General features: G+C 29.9%; 1 protein-coding gene across 1 annotated transcript in view; it reads left to right on the top strand.

The window, feature by feature from the left end:
- The window catches only part of LOC118200764 (succinyl-CoA:acetate/propanoyl-CoA:succinate CoA transferase), a 48,800-nt gene extending 25,537 nt beyond the window's left edge, over window positions 1-23,263 (top strand). Inside the window, exons 2-8 of the mRNA XM_035372735.2 lie at window positions 2,413-2,565; window positions 7,616-7,855; window positions 8,140-8,328; window positions 10,731-10,946; window positions 14,545-14,682; window positions 16,013-16,141; window positions 22,322-23,263. Coding sequence (XP_035228626.1) covers window positions 2,413-2,565; window positions 7,616-7,855; window positions 8,140-8,328; window positions 10,731-10,946; window positions 14,545-14,682; window positions 16,013-16,141; window positions 22,322-22,506 — 1,250 coding nt within the window. The 3' untranslated portion in view covers window positions 22,507-23,263. The remainder of the gene's footprint in view (window positions 1-2,412; window positions 2,566-7,615; window positions 7,856-8,139; window positions 8,329-10,730; window positions 10,947-14,544; window positions 14,683-16,012; window positions 16,142-22,321) is intronic.
- The last annotated feature ends 373 nt before the right edge of the window (window positions 23,264-23,636 follow it).

The following is a 23,636-nucleotide window of genomic DNA, read 5'->3' as shown; positions in this document are numbered from 1 at the left end:
TTTTTTGTGCGTTGCTTGAGATGTTAATTACTGATTGCTGTGGTTGTTGCGAGATATTAAATCTTTGAAAACGCTAATGTGGCGACAAAAAATTTATTTACAAATTGGTTGCTGCGGATTACGCGTTATATTAATTTTTTGATTGTTTAGCCCAAAGAGATGGTAGTGCAGAAGTGCTATTAGTTTCAAAACGGGATTTGTTTCGTTTCATATATTTTTTTGGTTTGTTGCGATATATTAATTAAAAACTCTGAAAACGTTTATTTGGCAACAATATATTTATTTTCTAATTGGTTGTTTGCTGGAAAAGCCCACTAGTCTGTACTATTAAATTCTGTGCACGTCTGTTGGTTTGTTTATAACATCATCCGCCCCTTTCGGCTGAAAAAAAAAATTATCTAAAGGCTTTCAGATTTTATATTACGTCTAAAAATGGCGTTTTTTTTAAACATTATGTGTGTTATACTTATTTATTAAATAGCATGTTCTTTGCACTTAAACTATAAAATTCAGTTCAACAGTAACACAACACAAAGTAATCAAAAGGAGAATTATTAGATACTTCAGAATAATTTAAATACAGTCTGATATACAGTCTTGTATACAAAGATTATATACAAAAGTCTGATATACAAATATTATATACAAAAGTCTGATATACAAATTTCTGATATACAGTCTCGCACAGTAGAGATTAAAATATATATATATATATATATATATATGTACAGTGTTGCCATTGGTAGCTTTGAAATTGTCGAGTTTGTTAATAAAAAATTTCTGAAAAGTTTTACAAAATATTAAATAGATAATAAAACAGATTCCAAATTTGGGATTCCAGAGGTGCTGTTGTTTTTTCACAATGCGAGAAATGTATATGCATTTGTGCAGATTCTTCATTTATTTCATTATTTATTCATTTCATTATTTAGTTTCTTTAAATATTATGCAGGGCTCTAGTATTTAGTGGCAATAATTTGAAAAGTGATAGTGTACAATGCAAAATGCCCAAACGAAATTAATAGCCCTTCTGGGCTTATTGCTACTTTGGGCTAAAAAACTTTTTTACTTTACATGTTGCAAAATAAAAAATTAGAATAAATATAATCACAGACATGTCATTTATATCTGCAATATGTGCAGCTTACTACTTGTGTGATTACTAACTCTCTTATCTTCAAAAACAGTTGTGTGTATAGCATAAATTATAAGTTTGAATCTTAATGCAAACGAAGTATTGTCTGCATATTTTCTTTTACTAATCCCAATTCCTTTTCACTTGCTGGTAAGGCTTTGACTCTATTATTTGGTAATTTAATTTGTTAATGTGCTGTTTACAGTGCTTGTTTGTATTTTGTTTTAAATAATTCTGTGCAAGAGTGTTTTACTAAGATTTTTTAAGCTATTTTTGAGATCTTTCCAAACTTTAATAAGATTTTCAGCAGTGGTGCAGTTTTCTGGATTTTATTAAAAGCAGCTGAAACTGTGTTCAAATGAAGTAAGATATCAGCTTTGTTTGACTGACATGTTAAAAACCTTTTACTGTATTTTCATTATTATATCTGGAAACTTATAAAAAATGGCCAGTTGTTTCCTAAAGCTTTCAAGGGCGTCATATACTGAGTTCTAACATATTTCAAATGGTATATTTAATCCATTTTCACTGTATTAATTAAATCTGGTATGGGCTGGCTGGTGATTTAAAAAATATTTTATGATTTGAATAACATACTCAGTAACATTTGTTATATTTAATTCTTTGGCTAACAAATTAACATATGCTGGACAACTGTGAAGTTTAAGGTGAAAATTGTTTCTCATTTTTGTCTTATCTGTTGTATTATTGCTTAAAAGGGTACACATTTGACATTTAAAATTTTCAACTTTTAACACATTTGACATTTAAAATTTTCAACTTTTTAATGGCAATAACAGCAAGGCAAAGATTTTTCATTTGTATGTGATGTTAATGTTGTATCAATAGTTTCTATTAAATGTACAGCTGTAATGTGTATTAAATGTACATCCATTGGAGAAATTTATATGTAGATTATTGTAGTTGATTGTGGATATTAGACTAACCGTCTAGTACTATGTATAGTGTTTGATTAACTATGTTTGTTCTTTCTACATATTATGTAATGATTTACCATTTAATTCACTTTTTGATGGTGGCTTATATGTAGGATGCAATATCTATATGAATTGAAGATTTTCTATGGTTATGAAGCTATGCGTTTGTAGAAGGGGAAAAATTGATGTTATATTTCAAATTTTTGAAATCTATTGTTTCTATATACATTTACTTATACCATACACCATATAGTTGCAAACCAACTGATAAAAAAACATTGACACCATGATTGTTTTCAATATAACATTAATGTTTTTTAAAATCTTTCTTTCAAATAGGAGATACTGTATTTGTCCAAGGTGCAGCTGCAACACCTCGTGTTCTGGTTCCAGCTTTAGCTGAGCATGGTAAAAAGTCTGGATTGAAAAATGTCACAGTATGTCACATTCATACAGAAGGAGCTGCTGAGTATAATCATCCTGAGTGTGCAGGTAATATGTTGCTTCTTAAAGTTCCAATATTAAAAGAATTTAACAGTCAATATCCATTTAAAGGTAACATTTTCAGAGCACTTAACTTAGTAATCAAGGAGAACCCTTAAAGTCAATGAAATTAGTGCATATATATATGTAAGATATAATAAGATATGATGGCTATGCATCCAAATAATTGGCAACCTCAAAATTGACTATTCTAAATTTGGTGTTCTCTTCCCTAAGTTCATCTGTTCTCCCAAATTCAAGTTCATGTTACCTAAAATTAACTAATCACAGCGTAATTGTACTTATGCACCTACTTAGTATAAATACTGCTTGCAAGCAACTACGTCATTCCTTTTCTTAACTTCTGCCAACATCTCCATGCTACTTATTCTTCCCTGTCTAAGATGCTTATGTCATACCTTTAAAACCAGTGTACATAAAAATTATTGTATTTAAATAAGATTGGATAAATACCTTGTCTACAAAAAATGATCTGATATAAATTATCATGCAATAAAATTGTGTTTTGAAATGGCCTCTAGAAGTTTTTGTTTTATGCATCCATCTTCTAACTGCTCAGACTTCAAGCTGCAGCGCATCAAAATATCCGTCCTCGGCCATGACAACTGCAAGCTGATAAAAGTACCAGTGTCATCTATACTACATATATATGTATATATTTAAAAAAAAAAAAAGTGTCATGACTGCAAAACTATGCCTGTAGTTTGTATGCTACTTATTCTTCCCTGTCTGTATTGGTCTGTTTGGTGCTGTATTGGTATAGAGGTGATCCAAATTTGACATGATTATGTAGGGTCACACACTTTCCAGTGGCACTGCAATTGCAAATCAGTAGATTTAAATAGCAGCATTGATTGCAGAAAAGCAGCAGATGATGTAGTCAGGTTTACAAAAGGGGGAAAAAATGCTTTGTTGAAAGAGCTAGAGCAAAAAGAATCAGAATTAATATTTATGAATTTGCAGGACTATTTTTGAAGTTTAAATATGGAACTTTCTCTTCAGCTGCAGAAGTGCAAATTTCCTGTACCTGATTTCCTGAAATTGCAGAAAGGCATATGCAGTCACAATTAAATATAAGGATCAGACTAGTTACAGTTATACCAAGATCAGATCAAAATGTAGCAAAACTGGTGAATTTTGGTGATTTCTTGCCAAATTTACTGGATAAAATTAGTTGCCAAAGTCATTGCCAGCCTTGCACTATCTCGTGAAACCTCCATTTTAAATGGACCTGCCCCTGTAATCTTATTTTTCTGGCAATACTTCGCAACTTGAGGCATTTCATGTTACATTATGCATGAGATACTATAGGGTGAGGAATTTAATATATCCGTAAATAATTTCACTAAAATTTTTTACATATATACAAAGTTTATAACGTTGCCCCATTCCCAAGGATTGCATGTTTTTTAGAGTATAATCCCTTGACAGAAAGCCATACTTACAGCTAAAAACCAATGCAATACTAAAATAATAGTTTCCATAACTAACGTAGAACAAACAAATTACTAATTCAATCAATCAATAAATAAATGCAAGCATTTACACATTTTTATATATACATAGGACCATGGTTTAGTATACTATTTATGTTATATACATTATGGGGACTATGTACTGTGGCTGTAGTAAGATGGCTAGCCTGCCATAATGAATCACTTTAGACTAATGATTTGAGGACTGGTAGATTTGAACTACAGCATCATTCAGCCTGTTTAGGACTGTCTAAGCACCATCTCAGGATGACTGTAGTTTACGAGAAAGTCCTTTCCATCAAATAACCACACTTTTGTTGTCACCTTCATTGAACAGATGTCCTATTGCTCTTCTTGTTCACCTTTTCTTTTGCCAAATTCACTTGCTCTTGAGCAAAGCTTTGCATCACTTCAAACCATGCCTGAAGATCTTGAATTTATTCCTCAGATGATGAAGGTGCATTCGATGGGCGACCAAACAGAAGACTGAAAGGTAGACAAAGGTCACATCTGTAGAGCATCTGGAATGGACAATAGCCAGAAGTTTCATGGATAGCACTGCATTAGGCCAGTAAGAACAGTGGTAACTTCTGGTCCCTGTCCTTTTGGGTTCTGGAAACCATCAGTGAGAGGTTATTAAGGGTGGTTTGATTAAATCTCTCTACCATGCCATCTTATTGTGGATGTCAAGGTATCATTTGGGTTTTGTGTATGCCAAGTATTTTACAAAGCTGTTTGATTCAGCCGAGATAAAACTCCTTCCTTGATCGGAATGCAATTGAAGAGGCACTTCTAACTTAGAAATGCAATGCTTTATCATTATCTCTGCTACTGTGTCAGCCTTTTGATCAGAGACAGATATTCTTCAGACCATTTTGCAAAGTAATCAGTGACATCAAGGATGTATTTGTAGTCATCATAAGTTCGTGGCAGAGGTCTAAGGATGTCAAGGATGTTGTTATAAAAGCGCTTTTATACTGTAGCATTGCAACTTCCCTTGGCTGCATTTCTTCAGTCCTTTCTGATCTGCACAGGCATTGCATGATTGGCTCCACTTTTGCTTGTCAGCTTTTGCTTTACTTCAGTAGAAGTGCTCTTCTGTGTAAAGTCTTCATTATTTCAAAGTGGCCTCCTTTGGACTATTGTATAGTTCTTAAGGACATTTGTGATCTTGAAAGTATCAGCTGCCATCCCAATGCCTTTCCATCATCCATTCGAACTTCTGAGTACAAGATTTGATTTTTAATATGAAGTGAGTCCCAATATTATTGAATATGAAGAGAGCCCAATATTATTTTGTCACAGGATTATAGATCAAAATATCCTATATAGGTTTCCTATTTGAAGTTTTGGTCTCAAAAATGCCCCCGCAACCTTTCGGAGGTTCCTCAATGAAGTTTTTTATGGCCTAGACTCATGACATTGAATTGGTAAAGACCAAAAGGTGTGATGATGCCAGTTTTTCCTTTATCTTCATCTGCTACTGGAATGTGAAAATATGCTTTAAAGAGATCAATTTTAGAAAATATAGTTTTATGAATTAAAATATATTGAAAATCTTGAATTCGAGGATTGGGATAAAGATCAGGTAGAGTTAAATCACTCAGTCTTCTGTAATCCCCACACGAGCAGAAAAAACTGTCCTTCTTTGTAAAAAATTGTAAAGTAAGACAATTAGACCCTAAGCGGTTGGAAATAGCTAAAAGAGAATTCAAATATATGCTGGACAATAACATCATTAGTCTGTCCAGTTCAGGATGGGCAAGTCCCCTACACATAGTGACAAAGAAGGACGGTTTTTTCTGCCCGTGTGGGGATTACAGAAGACTGAATGATTTAACTCTACCTGATCTTTATCTCAATCCTCGAATTCAAGATTTTCAACATATTTTAATTCATAAAACTATATTTTCTAAAATTGATCTCTTTAAAGCGTATTTTCACATTCCAGTAGCAGACAAAGATAAAGAAAAAACTGCCATCATCACACCTTTTGGTCTTTACCAATTCAATGTCATGAGGAAACTATAAGTGAAGTGAAAGTAGTAGTTATTATCTAGTAGAAGTAGTTGTAGTTATTATGACCAATAACAATTATTGCCTACAACTCCATTCAGTCAGTTATGGGTTCATTTACCTTATATGTATGCAAATTCGTAGCAATATGTATCTTTATTCATTTCACTTGTGTTCAGAACTTCTTTCCTGATGCACTAATTTCATTGATTGTAAATGTAAATTTTGACTTAAATGCAAAATTATACTTAAGCAATTTTTTTAAAAGCTATACGATTTTTGTTTTCTGTTGGTATCAGTCCTAAGAATCTTTTGATTATTAAAAGTAATAAAATCTTGAAATCATCAAGTTTTTTTATAAGGCATTTATATCGTTGCTGAATGCAATAAGTATTTTCACTAGCTTTACACTATTTTGAATATTACACTTAGTTGTGCAATCTTCTGAATAATATTGATACTATTCAGAGTCTTATTGCTGGCTATTACGTATAGCTGTGCCAGCAGAATTTTGCCTCATAAAAGTTCTGGTAATTTTTCCAGGTATCTGATTTTTCCGCTTTCTTGTTATCTAAACAATGTTAAATGTGATGAAATCATGGTGTCATTACAAAACACCTTCAGATGCCTTTTAAAATTATTTTATTGAACTGAAATATAAAGTCTTAAAGGGCTGTGTCTTTGTATTTCTATCAATTTATAAATCTTTTGTGGAATAATAGGTAGGTTGATTAGTAATTCTAATATAATTGCTCACCGTATTCATCTTTAAAGATATAGATTAAAATAGCATTTTATAAAACATTATAAAAATTGGTAATGAATGTAGACTTGTCTTGTAATATTTTCAGTTTTGATGCATAATTTAACTAAAACTATTATACTGAAAAATTAATTTTGTGAATAAGCTCAGTATATTTATTAAAATTTTTTAAATAAAAATTCAGCAATTTCATGAAAACTGTTAAAATTCTAGTAATTTACAAAATTAAGTTCAGATTCATAGTAGAATAAAAGTCTTATTGGTAAAAGAGGAAAAAATATTTTTTTAATTAGTAATAATAGCAGTTCTTCAGTTTGAGTTGTTGAAGTAGAACTGTTGTTGAAAGTAGAATATTTTTAGATGGAATAAATATTTGTGTTGCATAATTGCTATGGTTTTGCATTTGTGGAATTAACTGATTCATTTGTATTTTCAGTCATTTTAATCTTTTTAAAGCAGAATAACAATTGATTTTATTCTGAAAACTGTTCTAGTTTAATACTTGATTTACTGGTGACATATTCATCAGTAAATTTTGAATAATAATGTGCGAGGCCTAATTCATTTAGTAGAATACTATATCTTTGCGTCATGGAGTAAATTGTTATCGGATAATTAACATCCTTTTTCATTTTGAAAAATAATTCATTTTAAACAATCAATGTATGATCATTTTGTACATATATTTATTTATAATATTTGTATTTTTATTATTATTTGTGTTGTTATTGATACTATGTGAAATTTTCCTGAAATATGTTTTAAAAAAAATGTATCTTTATAGGAATATTTCGCAGTAACTCCTTCTTTGTTGGTGCCAATTGCAGAGAAGCTATCAATTCAGGAAGAGGAGATTTTGTTCCTATTTTCTTGAGTGAAATTCCATTACTATTCCATAGAAAAATTGTACCAGTTGATGTAGCAATGGTACAGATTACTCCAGCTGACAGCCATGGCTATTGCAGCATAGGAACCAGTGTGGACTGTACAAGAGCTGCTCTTATGCATGCTAAATATGTCATTGGTACAGTATATTTACTACTTACAAAATTATACTTAGTTTTAGTGTTAATTTTTATATCTTGTGTAAGTGTCTGGTGAGAATTTTAATCTTTGCAGAAATGTTGCACTACCTTAATATTTAATTAATATTATTGCATGTAAATTAAGATGTATTAAGGAAAACTATTAAATTTTGTTCACTAAATATGAATTAAGCCTTTCTATCTTAAAATGTCTTGTTTTGCCTCGCAACATTTGTTATTTTTTAGCTTTTTATTATATTCATATTACGTATTTTTCTTCTAGGCCAAGTAAATCCTCGCTTGCCTCGAACATTTGGAGATGCAACTATACATATATCGCATTTTGATGCTTTGGTTGAAGGTGAGCGAGAATTGCCAGAACACAAAGCAGATGTTTTAACTGATGTTGAGCTCAACATTGGCAAATTGATAGCTAACAACTTAGTAGAAAATGGAGCAACTTTGCAGATGGGTAAGGTTATTATTATTGCAGATGGTTATTATTATTATTTTTTTTAACTTGAATTTATTCTGTAGTAAGTTTTGATGTACAAACACCTACCGTATCACTCTCATATGAAAAATTATGAGAACTAGTTATTAATCTTATGCTGTAGGAATGAAGGGTTGATCTTTACATTATGGTAACTTGTCGATTTTTTGGCGAAAATTTGGCGACCAACTCTCCTACAGCAACCGTCTATTTTTTTTTCCCGCAGCCATTTTGTCTTCACGAAGTAAAGACATGTTTCTTTTCTTTTTATCTACTGAACACTTCTTCCAACAATCTACTAGCCGAATTACACTTATGCTAGAAATTTTATCTAACAAAACTGCTTAATCATGACAAATATTCACTGCAAAATTGGGAAAAAGTGCACAATACCATACTCCTTACGCATTTTTCAAAATAACACATACACATAAACCATGTCACGTCGACTTATTTTTACTTAAAAAAACATCCCAGAATTACACAAAAATGGCATTGCGCACACTCTTCACTATAACCATGTACACTGCTTTTTTCTCATAAATTAGAAAAATTTCACGAAAATACATGACAATTTTCTCAATCTTTAAACCCGGTAAAAAGAACATATATGAAATTACCCGATCGCGAAAAAGTATATACCCTTTCCAAATATGAACATTTCCACGTATAAAATAAATAAAATATCCAAAAACTTTTACCTCTAAATTATCTATTATATTATAAACGTCACCAACGAATTCATACCGCAAACATTACAAATACTTAGTGTCAAATATTTAAATTATTTCCATGCACGTTTACTTCAACTAAAACGTATACCAAATTCCTACAAACATAAAATTCACAAAATAACTATCATAATTAAAATATAATTAAATTCAAAAACACTACTTAAAATATAAATAAGCACATACATTAAATTAATAAAAATTAGCTTACAATCCTAATTACTTTAAACTAAATCATTGCTAATAACAATTTTCCCAATAATACCAAATTACTTTACTTCCACCTTACATTTAGAACAATGCATAAAAATAATATCCTCAAATAATTAAAAATACTAACTTACCTAATCTTCTTCAGAATCTTGATTACGTGTCCGATAAACTTTTCTAATTTCTGTTTCAGGATCTTTAAAATCATACTTATAGTTCACAGCAAGGTACCAGGTAAAATAAATAACTTAATAAAACATCTTTACTTCTATCTCGCACAACCTTAAAGAAACACTTATTACTACCCCTTTCAATCCTACTAAATACCCATTTCGAATTCACTTTAGTTAGGACCATGGGATCCAAAAATTAACGAACACTGTTTCACACAACACAGAATAAAGCCAAATACAAAATTTCCAGATTTTTTGTCGATTTCCCCCTTTTCCGATTAAAGAACCGTAATTCATCCATTAAATATCACATGACATATCCCATGATCTCTCATTTCCCTCACACAAAATAATGCGTAATCGGAACTGAGTACTGCTCACATTATTACCAAAGTCCCAGGTAGTAACCTTTATCGCCTCCAAAATATCGCCAAACTACCAGTTACCATATTCTAAAGATCAGCCGAATGAAGATATTGCTGAGCATACTTCCACTGGCACTGTTTATGGTGATTATAACTTTAATCTGTAACAGAAAGCATCTGAAAGAATTTACCAATGTTGAGTAATTTTAATCCTCTTGCTGCGTATCCTGCAATTTCAGTGGGGCTGCATTTTTTCCATCTGCTTAACTATGCAGCCAGCTCTTTTCCTGTTCATGGTTTCATTTCGGCATTTCTGTGATGTTTAATTGTTTATTCAGATTTAGGTTAACAAATGGCATTAGTTTTCCATATTTCTGTGAAAAATACAAGCATGTTTTGTACCATTTTACACGCTCTTTTCAAAGCTAAAAAATGTCTGTAGTTCAACTCTCAATCCAATGAGACAAACTGCTCAACATTTTGCTAGCCATATACCCCCAATCCCATAAAAAAAGGAACCTCATAGATAGTGTGCTGTTTGTTGCTAAAAAAAATGAAACTGGCCAAAAAATTCGCAAAGAAACGCCGATTTGGTGGAAAGATTACAAAGTAGGATTTTGCCTTGATCTTCGTTTCGAAGTTTATTATACTAAACTTCCTTTCTAATAAATGTTTTATAAATATTTTGCATATTTTCTTTAATATATATGTTTTTACCTTTGTATTTCATAAAATAAATCATAATTTAACCAAGATTAATTTTCAGAATTTTGCTTTTATATAATTATTATCTTTTTATATAAGTCTAGTTATTAATATCTAAAATTATTGATAGGATTTATTTTATAAAGTATTTAGTTCATACATACATGCACACATGTATATAATATATATTTTTTCAGGAATTGGCTCAATTCCTGATGCTGTATTGGCTAGTTTAAAAAATCACAAAGACCTAGGAATTCATTCTGAGATGTTCAGTGATGGTGTAGTTGATCTAGTCAATACTGGATGCATTAATAATAAATATAAAGCTGTGTATGCTGGAAAAATTGTTGGAAGTTTTACCATTGGAACCCGCAAGCTATTTGACTTCATGGACAATAATCCATTTGTTGGTAAGAATTTTAGACTTGCTTCATTTTAATAATATTTTCATGATATATTAGAATTTTACTATGTGTTTATTAAGTGATATTTTTGGGTTTTCATGTATTAAATGCTTGTTCCACTTTTATATAAAGTAATACTTGTATTTTTATGGTATGTTATATTTTGAATATGCGTTTATTACTTATATCGCACAAAAATATTAAATTAATTATGTTTTTCAAAAATATGATTAAATTAAGGATATTTTTGTGTTTTCCTATTCTCCATTAAAACTAATGCATGTAATAGATTTGAGGCAAAATTGGTGCTACTTTGGTAGACGGTTGAACGAATTTTGGGGATTTTTTTTTTGACAAGCAATACTACTTATGGTAAACCCATTGTTGGACAAGTTATTTATGGTAACCAATACTTTGTTGTCATTTTATTTAAACAATAATGCGTTTTATTATGCATAAGTTCCGTGTTTTTAATTTTATTTATGGCTTCTAAATATTAAAAATCAATTTAATTTTGCATTTTTATTTGAAATAAAAATTTTATTGTTTATGATATTTTATATAATTTTATGTTGTGGATGATGTAATCAATGGCATCACCTTGTTTTAAAAGTAATTGGTTTTAATATCTATAAATTTAATGAAATGTTTTAAAAATTAAAATACAATTTAATTTTGAATTTTTTGAAAAATAATTTTATTATGTATGATTATTTAAATAATTTTAATTCTGTGTGTGACGTGATCAGCTCCCTGATTGGTTACAGAATTTTTGTGTATTAACGATTTGTAATCAGCTCCCTGATTGGTTACTGAATATTTGTGTATTACTGCGCCATATTGAAATTTTATTATTCATCTCTTCGAATTCCTTAGATTTCATAGTGAACGGATATGTCCCTGTCAAAGAATAATGTTTTTATTGGTAAGTATGAAGAATTATTGGTATCGGAATCAAAAAATTGTCCTTTGAGACCTTATTTTGGCCAACCTGACTTTCCTAATCAAAGATTTATATATAAATTGTTACAAGGGTCAGAGGAAATTTATTAAAAATTTTTGGAGGAAACCTCGCTAACTGCTTCTTCAATGAAGTGCGAGAAATATGGATCACAGATGAAGATCATTAAAAGAGCCGATTCTGAGGACGGCCGTATATGGTATTGTAGTCACGTTGCAAGAAATAACCGCTGTAACGGTAAAAAAAGTATTAGACATTCCTCCTTTTTTTACCGGCAGTAAACTTCTAATTGCTGTCATTTTAGCTCTAGTGTATGAAGCATTCTTATTTACTTATTTTAAGGAATTTGAATTTAAGTAATATTTTATTTCTTTTAAACATTAGTATGATGGTTTTTAATTCAATATTCAATTTAAATAATATTTTAATCCAATTAAACATTGCTGCAATGTTTTTATAGTGGTGTTTTTATTCTATTTCTTTGCTATATGAAAATAATAATTTAACCTAACTTTAGTATTTTATACTCGTAGTAAATGTATTTATTTACATTGGCCAGCCATCTTAAAAAACAACATTTTCAACAAAAAATTAATCCATTATGTTTAATGATATTTATTTTTTTTTAGAGTTTCGAATATTTTACTATGAGTAAAATACGTAAAAACAGCATTTTTCAAGATGGCTGACTATTGTAAAAACCGTGCCAATGATTGCGCCAAAGTAAATCACCAAAAATCTGTGCAACCGTCTACCAAAGTAGCACTGCAAAATCTTTAGGTTGTTCTTTTTCTTCTTGATGTATCAAAATCATCAAGTCATTCTCACAAATGTAAGATTTTGTCACTGTCTTTCAATTTTTTGGGAGGAGGTGGCCTGATGTGTATGTGTTAAAATAAATTGTAAGTTTTGTAAAATTGTGTTGTAATATTAACATGTAGATAATTTAAAGGCTCTTATTTTCAATCAAAAATATGGTATGTAGTACATAAGCATCTTTCTCCTCCTCCTCCTGTCATTCTATTTCTAACTGGTGTCTGCATCAAATTAATAATGTATGTTGTCTTTAGAATGTTATGATTATGAAACCCTAAAAAACATTTTTGAGGACACAAACGTATTTCACTTTTTTTTCTATATAAATTGTATTGCAAAACTGCAATATTAACTTCTTAGTTTCATCACATCAGAGTAGACATTTCTTTATTCACTTGTAAATAATGAATATGAGTTTTTTCAAATTTTGATTTTTATTCTTGTTATGTGTGGTGAGAACAAAGCTAATACTGATGAATATGTTAAAACACAAGAATTAGATTATATTAATGTAAAAATAATTAATATTTTAAATATTTTATGAAGTTCAGAAACTCATGTATCTTTACCACTGTATTATTCCAAATAAATTATCATTCGGTAATGATCTGTAATACACTTGCTCCAAATAAATCATCATTCGGTAATAATCGGTAATTCACTTGCTCATTGTAGAGCAAGTGTATTACCGATCATTATCAAATGATCATTCTAAAGCAAGTGTAGTGCTAGCAGTGCATACTGTCTAATTTTTATTGTCTCTAAGAATGTTTATTTGAATGTTTGTATAGATTGTTTCATGAAAAAAACATTTATTATGTTTGTTATTTGTTATTATGATTTTTAATCATACTTGTAGGAATATGAGTTAACAGACAGAAATGTAACTTTTGACTAGATTTAAAAATACTTCAAACCTTTGCAAAGGGTTAAATTCCAGATGAATTTAAAAATAAAACTAATTTTATTTTTTTTTTGTGTGTGCTGAGTTTCAAAGACTATGGAAATGTTTTGTTACTTGGAAAAATATCATAAAATGATTCTGAAAAAGTTTGAAATATTTTGAAACACAAAAACAAATTACTTGGCAAAGGATGTCAAATGGAAATTAATACTGATGAGCTGTTAGGGGAAATATATATTTTAGATAACTGCATTGAAAATGTATTTATAAGACCAAATTTTCTCACATTTTGACTATCATATGAGACCTACTATGTAATACCATTGCAAAGAGTATTTAATGAATGTGGCACGCAATGAATTGGAAGTTGATCTGTCAGCACTATCCTTATCTTCAGGGCAGATGTTTTTATTTTATTTGGCTTATAATTCCTAACTAAATGTAGTATTTCATCTCGATGTACTCTGTCTTTAATATGATTTAAGTCAAATTCCTCGTCATTATAATTCGCTTCCGATAGTGAAGAAAGTGTCACAGAGGTTATTGAAAACGAAAAAATTTCGATTGACAAATTAGTCGGTATTCTCGACACAGCAATTATAGGACTTGAACAGTGGAACTTTGTAACTGAAGAAGAAATTATGTCTGCTTATAGAATTAAAGAAAATACATTGAAAGAAATGTTTAATAAAGTAAACAAATAAATATTATGCTTTTTTTGTAAATTTTGATACCCATTAGATCATAATTGTTCTTTATTTCATAAATTACAGTTTCATATAACCTCATTTCATGTAATTTAATTTTATAATTTCTGCATGCCATCTTACCAGATTTAAACTGATGATCTATAATCCGGAATCGCCGAAGTCCCGACGAATCCGGATTAACTACTTTTGACTGTATTTTCTTTCCTTTCTTAGTTATGCTGAATGTGGACTATGTGAACCATTCTGACAACATTGCCATAAATCCTAAAATGACTGCTATCAACTCATGTATTGAAGTTGATTTAACTGGACAAGTATGCTCAGATTCCATTGGAACTAGAATTTATTCAGGTAATAATTTTTAGAGTAATTCATTTTCATAGAAACACAGCCTTTCTCAACAATTATCAAATCAAGTTAAACACCTTATAAAAAAACTGTTACTTTGTTGTGAGTTTCAATGCCTGCAATCATGTGTAAACTTACTAGACTTTTACTAGAGATATCAGTGTTCCAGCTTTTTGAAATACATTCTAATATTTGTTATGTATACAACTTTCAATATATATCATTTTGACAAATTTATCTCATAATAGCCTATTCTTATTCTTGTTAGTGTGACGAAAAGAGATAATGTGATAGCTTTCTCACCGTATTTGTATGCATTTTTCAGTTTCTAAGCTGAAACACATACATTTCTATGCTTGTTTTCTTTTAAAGTAGAATTTTCACAAATTAATAAAACTCTATTATTGAAGTATACTGTAGTCTTACCATCTTGTGAGATTTAATGTAGCCAACATCTTTTTTACCAAATCATAGTTGAGACTGTATGGTTATAGTTTTTGTATTTATCGATTTTATAAATTATGACTGCAAAGTTTTTTAATGAGGAATAAAACAACTCGTGTGTTTTATACTATTTAACCCTTAATTACTTGTATTACTTTATCTGATATTGCAGTTATTTTATTTAAATATTTTAAATTTCTGAATTATTGTACATAGAAGAGTTATTGCATTAAAATAATTTAAAACTAAAAATATAAGTTACCCCAAAATGTACATTTTTATAGAAAGAACAAAATTAAATGTATTTTGTTATTAAATGAGTAGAACAATATATTTGGTGATTTTGAAGAAACAGTGTATTAATATCTTGTAAAAATGGCACTTGTTAGAGTAATCAGAAGCCATATATGTTCTTGTGTGCAATCTTAATATTTATATGATAGTTGCATATGTTAAATTTTCTTTATAGAAATGTTTCACTCAGTAGATTATTAGGAGTTAAAGGTATGTAAAATGACCTGTAGTTTAATGAAAGTTTTTCTTGGATCATGTGAAATTAGTCTGGAAATACTTTTGTTACAGGATCATTTCTTTTACTGTAAACTAGTAAGAAAAAGCCTGAAATGTTTGTTGTATAGATGCCCTTAAAGGGTGAAACATAATTACAAACATGCAAGTTTTTTTTTAAATTATAATTTACTTGTTCCAAATGTATATTAAATTGCATGTTCTTCTGAACACATTAGAATATAAAAATTTTTTTGAAATCTTAAGAGTCACATCAACAGTGACTTTAGTTTTCATATTTCAATAGTTTGCAATATGAATTGTATTTTAATAAGCATGGTTATGTAATATAATTGCAATAAGTCTACAAAAACTATTATAGGTGTTGGAGGTCAAATTGATTTTCTTCGAGGTGCTGCTATGGGAAAAGATGGAAAAGGAAAGCCTATTTTAGCAATGCCTTCTTGTACAAGCAAAGGGGAATCAAAGATTGTACCATTCATTAAGCAAGGTGTGTATCAAATTTTTACTTTTTATTCAATTCCATGTAAAAAATAATTAGTGTGTTGCTGGAATAAATTTTTAACTCGCATATTTTATATTTGTGAAAGAATTTTCTTTCAAGCAGCATTTTAGTTATTTAAGAACTTTTAATTTTCATCAAGTAGCATGTTATACATTTTACAGACCTGTAAATGAGGTTAAATTGACCATTAAACAAAGTGAGCACATGCTTAAGGCATTAAGAAAAGGGATCACATCTTAAAGCTTTTGTTGCTGATTTTATCGTGGATTCATAATGCGAAACTTGCAAATGATGCAGCTGAATTATGTTAAAAAAAATTGGGGATCTCTAGTAGTAAATGAATGACATTTAAAAACTAAATATTTATTTTGTAATATACAGCATTAAAAACATATTTTAATAATTATAATAAGACATATTTTAATAATTGTAATAAGATGCACATGTACTTGAAAATTATCATTTGACTGGTATTAATTTTATGTAAATTAAGTCTATTATTAAAACCTAAGGGTATAAATTGTTAGGAGTGCATAAATTTTTACAAAGTACAATTATTACTGCTTGATAATTATGAGAATTAATTTCTCATAATTATCAAGCAGATAGTTATAATTTGAAAGATCAGTGATTATGCAGTCTTGAATGTATAACATGCTACTTGAATGGTAACGCTCTGAAAACTGATTATTTGTCAGGCTGCTTGGAAATTTAATTAAATATCTTACAGCTCTTGGAATTAAAATACTTGCTAAACTGCAAGGATGATAAATGATTTCAGTGAAGTAACATAATACAGAACAATTCTTTCCCAGATTAGAAAGAACGTACTACAGATGCTTTTTGTTTTCAAAAATTGCATATATATATATATATATACAGACATATGAAATTTGTTTATGGTTTGAATTTATGGATGAGCTTTTGCAAAATTTTCTTAGAATAAGCCAAGTTCTGCAGAATAAGGATCTGGACCTTAAACACATGCATAGATATGTATTGATCATTAACTGAGCATTTCCTAAGATGAGTTTGAATTATGTAAAGAAGCTACAGAGGAAGTACTATTTGATGTTCATTACAAGGCAGATCACACTTGCTTACTGTTAGAAAAAATGTTCCTAATGTTGGAAATGTACTGAAAATATTTGTAAATGCGAGATATAAACTTCATATCACTATCTTTTACACAGTAGTTGACAAACATGAAATAGATGAAAAGAGGCAAAATATGTAATAGAAGATGCAAGTAATGATTTTCTTTTCAAAGTGATGTGCTATGTAATATCACTTCATTATGCACAAAAATTGAAACCTATTGTGGTAAAAAGTTGATTAATGCTTACTCGGAGGATATAATCTTTCTCATGATGTAACTGGTTTCTTGAATTGTATTGTAGTAGTTTACTCATGTGTGTATTCTATGTTTAATAATAAAAAGGTGTAAAAAAGATTCAATTATACTGTATGAAATTTTTAGGGAAGACAAAATTGAGTGAAACTTTACAGATGATTTTGTGTATTTTGAATATGTGGTCATAACCTGCTCAGCTTAATGTTAATTTTCGTAATATATTAAAAAAATTACTGCAGAATAATTATCTAACAAAGCAGATTGAATGCCTTATTTCTAAATATGTAAGCAAATTATTATCAAGCAGTTAACAAAAAGTAAAAGAAAACTTCTGAAAAGTAAATAAATTAATTTTTATTTTATAATTTATTAATTATATTTTGAATTGGGTATGTGTGAGAAGGCACCATAATTATGTACCATACTATATATTTCTGTTTCAAAAACCGGTATTTTTTAATGGTTTAAATGCATATTTACTGCATATAGTTCTTATATTTTCATCATAGTTGGTGAGATAAATTAGACTTTTTTTATAATGTTGTTAGTAAATGTATAAAATTACCATTCTTTATGCTTAGTCTGATAACTAGCTCAACATGTATGGTCAGGAAAACTGTTATTGGAAATCTAAAGATTTAAAAGTTGAACTTTAATAGGGGCTTTAAATGTTTAAAAATGTTAAGTGTATAAATAAAATAATAGTTCTATATCTGTTGCTCATGCTAGGAGTTTTATCTATCAGAATTCCTTTATAATTAATTAAAATGGTGCATTAAGATTGAAAAAGAGAATTTTTGTCTTAGTACGAGGGCTATCCAGAAAGTAGATTACGTTTTGGAATAAAAAAATAAACAAAGTATAGGAAACAAATTTTATTATATACAGATGAAAGCCACACTCAAATACTACTTTTCTACATAGTCACCATACAAATTAAGGCATTTATCGTAGCAATGTACGAGCTTGGAAATTCCTTCGTCGAAAAATTCAGCCGCCTGCGCCTTCAACCACTTCATTACCTCTTCTTGCAGCTGTGCGTCGTCATCAAAACGCTGCATAGCCAGCCACTTCTTCATTGCTGGGAATAGGTGGAAGTCGCTAGGTGCCAGGTCGGGACTGTACGGAGGATGAGGAAACAACTCCCACTTAAAAGATTCAAGAACTTTACGAGTGACATTTGCCGTGTGGGGCCGGGCGTTGTCGTGAATCAACAAGATCTTAGAGCTCAACATTCCTCTGCGCTTGTTTTGAATTGCTCTTCTGAGTTTTTGGAGAGTTTGGCAATACCTTTGAGAGTTTATTGTAGTGCCTCTTTCCAGGAAGTCCACCAAAATTACACCTTTTCTGTCCCAAAAAACAGTCGCCATCATCTTCCTTGCTGACATTGTTTGCATGCATTTCTTGGGTTTTTGGGGAGAACTTGTGTGCCCCCACTGCATTGATTGCAATTTCGTTTCACAGTTCACATGTTTCACCCATGTTTCGTCACCAGTAATGATGCGATCGAGTAAAGAGTCACCATCCTTATGGTAAGCGTCCAAAAAGTTCAACGCTGCAGCCATTTGCTGATTTTTGTGGTCCTCTGTCAAGATTTTTGGAATCCATCTTGCACAAAACTTGTGGTAACCAAGCTTTTCGCTGATGATTTCGTGCAACAAACTTCGCGAAATTTGTGGAAAACTCAAAGACAGTTCCGTTATTGTGAAATTTCGATTTTCACGGACTTTAGCATCGACTTTTTCGAGAAGTTCGGCGGTCACTATGCTGGGTCTCCCACTTCGATCTTCGTCGTGAACATTGGTTCGGCCATTTTGAAATCTTATGACCCACTGACGCACTCCACCTTCAGTGATAATGTTGTCCCCATACACTTCACGAAGCTGCCGATAGATTTCTATCGGTTTACAGTTTTTTGCAGTCAGAAACCTTATTACTGAGCGCACCTCGCGGGATTTTCAATTAACGCAGACATTTCAAACCGTCACAGTATCTGAACGGAGCACAGCACGAACCTCTCACTAGCACGGCTAGATGCAGACTGAGCTGCGCAACGCTCTGACCCCAAGATGGCCGCGCTAGCCCCGCCCCTAGCGGACACAGACGGAAACGTAATCTACTTCCTGGATGGCCCTCGTATTTGATAAAAATAAGTTTATGAAATAGTGACGCTTGGTTCATAATTTTTAAAGCTGTTTCAAAATTTTGCATTGCAAGAGTCAAAATCTCTGAATTTGTTATTCCTTTCAGTTGTATTAATGATCTTGTTCACAAATTCTGTCAAAACCCATTTAGGTTTTTTATCAATTCAAAACCATAATAACTGCGCCAAAGAAAAATAATTTAAATTTGAAGTATTGAGAGGGCAAATCAATCTGAAGGCTTTTTTCACAGAGATCACATATTGCATTCAACTTTGGGAAAATACATTTTATCAGAAGCATGTAATCACTGCTTCCTTTTGTGCAGTTTTGTTTTTTCAGTGGTCAACTAATTAGAAACCTCTGTTATTGCCAGTGCTAAGTAAGATTCAAATAAATTGCAGGGAAGAAAAAAACAGTTGCTTACAAAGAAACAAGCTTGTATTGCAACATAATTCTGCCATATAATTTCAAGCGAGTTTCTGTCACTCTTGTAAATTCCCATAATCTGCATATGCTTTTTATCGAGCAGTGAGAACTTAACTATTTTAGCAAGATTCCTTTAAATGCTGTTGATTTTGTTTTATAACTGAACTCTCATTGGCATCAGCAAGAACTATAATGTATTCATTAAAATGATGTTTTACAAGTATTAAACTGGCATTTATACAAATATTTGAATAGGCATTTTTCAAAAATTTGGAAGTAGAATTTTCTAAAATGAAAAATTAAAATGTGGTTTTTGATATTGCTTTGATTACGAATGAATAAAAATTTGTATTCGAGTTGCCTTATCAAACATTCCACCCATTACTGAAAATCTTGTGAGAAGGTTAGCAGCTATTTGATTTATTTTGATTAAAAGTACAATAAAATTTTGATAATCTGCACACCCTGAGACTGCAGATTGTGTGGATTATATGTCTTCTTGAATTTGGTACATATTTTCTCTCTAATTTTTATGTTAAATTTGAATCCACTGTATTATTTGTATATTCTAAGAATTATTTAATCAAGATTTGTTGAAGATGATAGTCTTTTAAATATAATTATATAGAAAGAAAGTAATGTCATTGCAAGGGAAAATGCAATATGGATGAGTAACGTCACTCTTAAAGTAATTTGTACCTTTTTAAATAACAAAAATATATATATATATAAATAAAAATAAAAATAAAATAAAAAATAAAAATAAATAAATAAATAAATAATAATAATAAAAAAATAAATAAAAGTACTAGTAGCCATTGCATAAGCCTTTGGTAATGTTTCAAAATTGTATGTTGCAGAATGGGTTATCAAATTTGACATTTACTGTGATTAACCAGAGTGACAATTTAATTGAGAAGTATGAAAACAAATAAATAAATTCATTGTTTATAAAAATAATTGTAGTAAAGTTTTCTCTAAAATGGATCCCTATCTTAATTCTGCATTATATTCTATTCTATGCAAGTGAATTATTTGCACTGTTATTAAATGGACTATAATAACAATGCAAGTAATTAACATAAAAGTGCTACTACTGAAATTCTGGATTTATTAGAAGAAAATTTCTCTGTTCTTTAGTTTTCCTTTGTCATATTTTCTATATTTAATACCATTGCCTTATTTTCAATTTTCTATGTCAAAAAGGTCACTACAAGTGATAGTTTTAAGAATCTTTCCCTATTTATCATCACTGCAAAGAAGTTTTCACCTTGCAAGATGAGGAGATTAATTGTGCATTTAAGTTGAAACAAAAACTTTGAAAAGTCATAGACAAATGAATTCTGTGTACATGTAATCTATATAATTCAGTGTTAAAAGACAGTTGAATATATATCTAAAAGTAAGGATTTATCTAAAATGAAAAATTTGGCAAGATTTTTCTTTGTGCTTATGATTAAAAAAATAATGCTGAAATATGCTGAAAATGCTAAATAGATCTTAAGTAATAAAATAAATTTGCTTCTTTGATCAGAATATATTATAATTTTTATAACGTGTTATACTTTTGTTTAAAAAATTTATTTGCAAGTATGCCATATTTCCCCATGTAAAGGCTTACATTTTCTTTGAAAATTTTATGTCATTCATTCATCTGGTTTGCTTTACACAATGGTGACTCTGCTGCCAACATTGTCAGACACAAATGATTGATTTCAACAACTCTATGTAATAATTTTTTTCCCTACAGAATTGTAATCCAGCAGGCTAATGAAAACCAATCTGGCAACCAAATAATTCATTTGGTTCAATTTTTAGGTCCCCCAAAGTTGCTGAATTTACAATGCTAAATTTTGTGAAAACTGTGTATATATATATATATATATATATATATAAAATGACTGCAGATTGCAGCCATTCACCAGCTGTCAGAATCCAGTTATATATCCATATATTTATTGAAAATATTAATAAAATGAAAATTTAGAATTTATTTGTAAATATGTATAGAAAATAAATTCTACTTCATAAATTGCTTTTTTTTTTTTTTTTTTTTTTTTTTTTTTTTTAGTGTTTAATGTTGTATTCATTGCAGTCAGTATGGATAAATAAGTCTTAAAAATTTTGCCTATTCTAGAACAAAAATTACTTATTACTGGCTCGCATAACTTCTAGAAATTTTTATTGAAAATGTTTACAGTTGCATACTGCATGATATATATATGCATTTTCTTTTGTTAGGTGGTGGAGTGGTAACATCTCGTTCTCATATTCATTATCTTGTTACGGAACATGGCATTGCTGATCTTTTCGGCAAAAACATTAGACAGCGTGCGTACCATCTCATTCAAATCGCTCATCCTAAGCATCGTGAAGCTCTGGAGAAAGCTGCTTTTGAAAGGCTGAAATGTATGCCTTCACCGTAAGGATATTAAACTTTCCAACAAGTTAAAAAGGACTTGACCAACTGGGTACAAAAAAAATGTACATGTTTGTATGTGTAGTACAGTATTGAATACACAAGCACTTCATATCATGGCTTAGTGATTTCAACTGATGTTGCTTTTAGATTAAATTATAAATACATTTTGCAGATTGCAATCCCCGTTTTTCTTTCTATTTGAAAATTTTGATATTTTTGTTCCCATTTGAATTTTTCTTCAGTTGATAGAAAGGCCTATATGTAAGCTTTATTTTTAAAATTTATAATGATGTTAAAATTATTATGCTGTTAAAATGGTTGTATTAGTGTTGTTTGTTACTCCATTTAATTTTTATTAATGTATTTTATTTTGAATGCTTTTTTTTTAAGTATTTGTTAAAATTTGCTTTTCATATTTATAATGTCTAATTTTTTAACACTTAAGTTATTGTCTAACATCTGGTAATAAAATAGTTCATTTGTACTTATTTTAAAAATCATTTACACTTTGCCATAAAATAATTATAGTATCAACTGCAAAATTTAGATGACATCTGATCTAGTCTTGTAAAGTAAATAGTGAATAAAGTCCTATTAGTTTTTTTTTTTTAATATATTTCTTTTGTGAGATAGTTTTTGTAATGTGACATAAAACATACTACTATATTTTGTAACACGTTGTGCCATGTAGTGTATGAAAACTGTAATTTGGAAAGCAATTTATGGTATGGTAATAAAGTATTGTTTTTACAACTTGAGAATTGAGAATTTCTGAAAAAATATTTAAACTTGTCTTTTAATTAAATTTTTGTTTGTAAAATTTGTTCTGTTAACAGGGTTCATACACATTTCTGTAGAAGGAAATTAAGTACTTTTAAGGACCATTAATGAAAAAAATGAAGGACCTATGAATATAATTCATAACAAAAGACTGGCTGTTGTCACCACTCCTGCTCGCCTATAGAGAGATCTGCTGATCAGAACAAACCTGAAAGGCCTGATGTAGGCACACTTAGCAAGTTTTGAAAGTTAGCTGACCTCTGTCTGACACTGTTAGTGTCATAGCTTCGTGTAGAGTTCCAGAGGTTGTAACTCAGTTAATATACTTTAAGGTTCTATTAAGCCACTAAAGCA

This window comes from Stegodyphus dumicola, chromosome 8, assembly GCF_044657685.1.
Source record: "Stegodyphus dumicola isolate Sdum_Otavi_A_Nest chromosome 8, ASM4465768v1".
In the NCBI taxonomy this organism is placed as follows: Eukaryota; Metazoa; Arthropoda; class Arachnida; order Araneae; family Eresidae; genus Stegodyphus; species Stegodyphus dumicola.
Note: the sequence above shows the minus strand (reverse complement) of the source record. Positions and strands in the feature narration are given on the sequence as shown.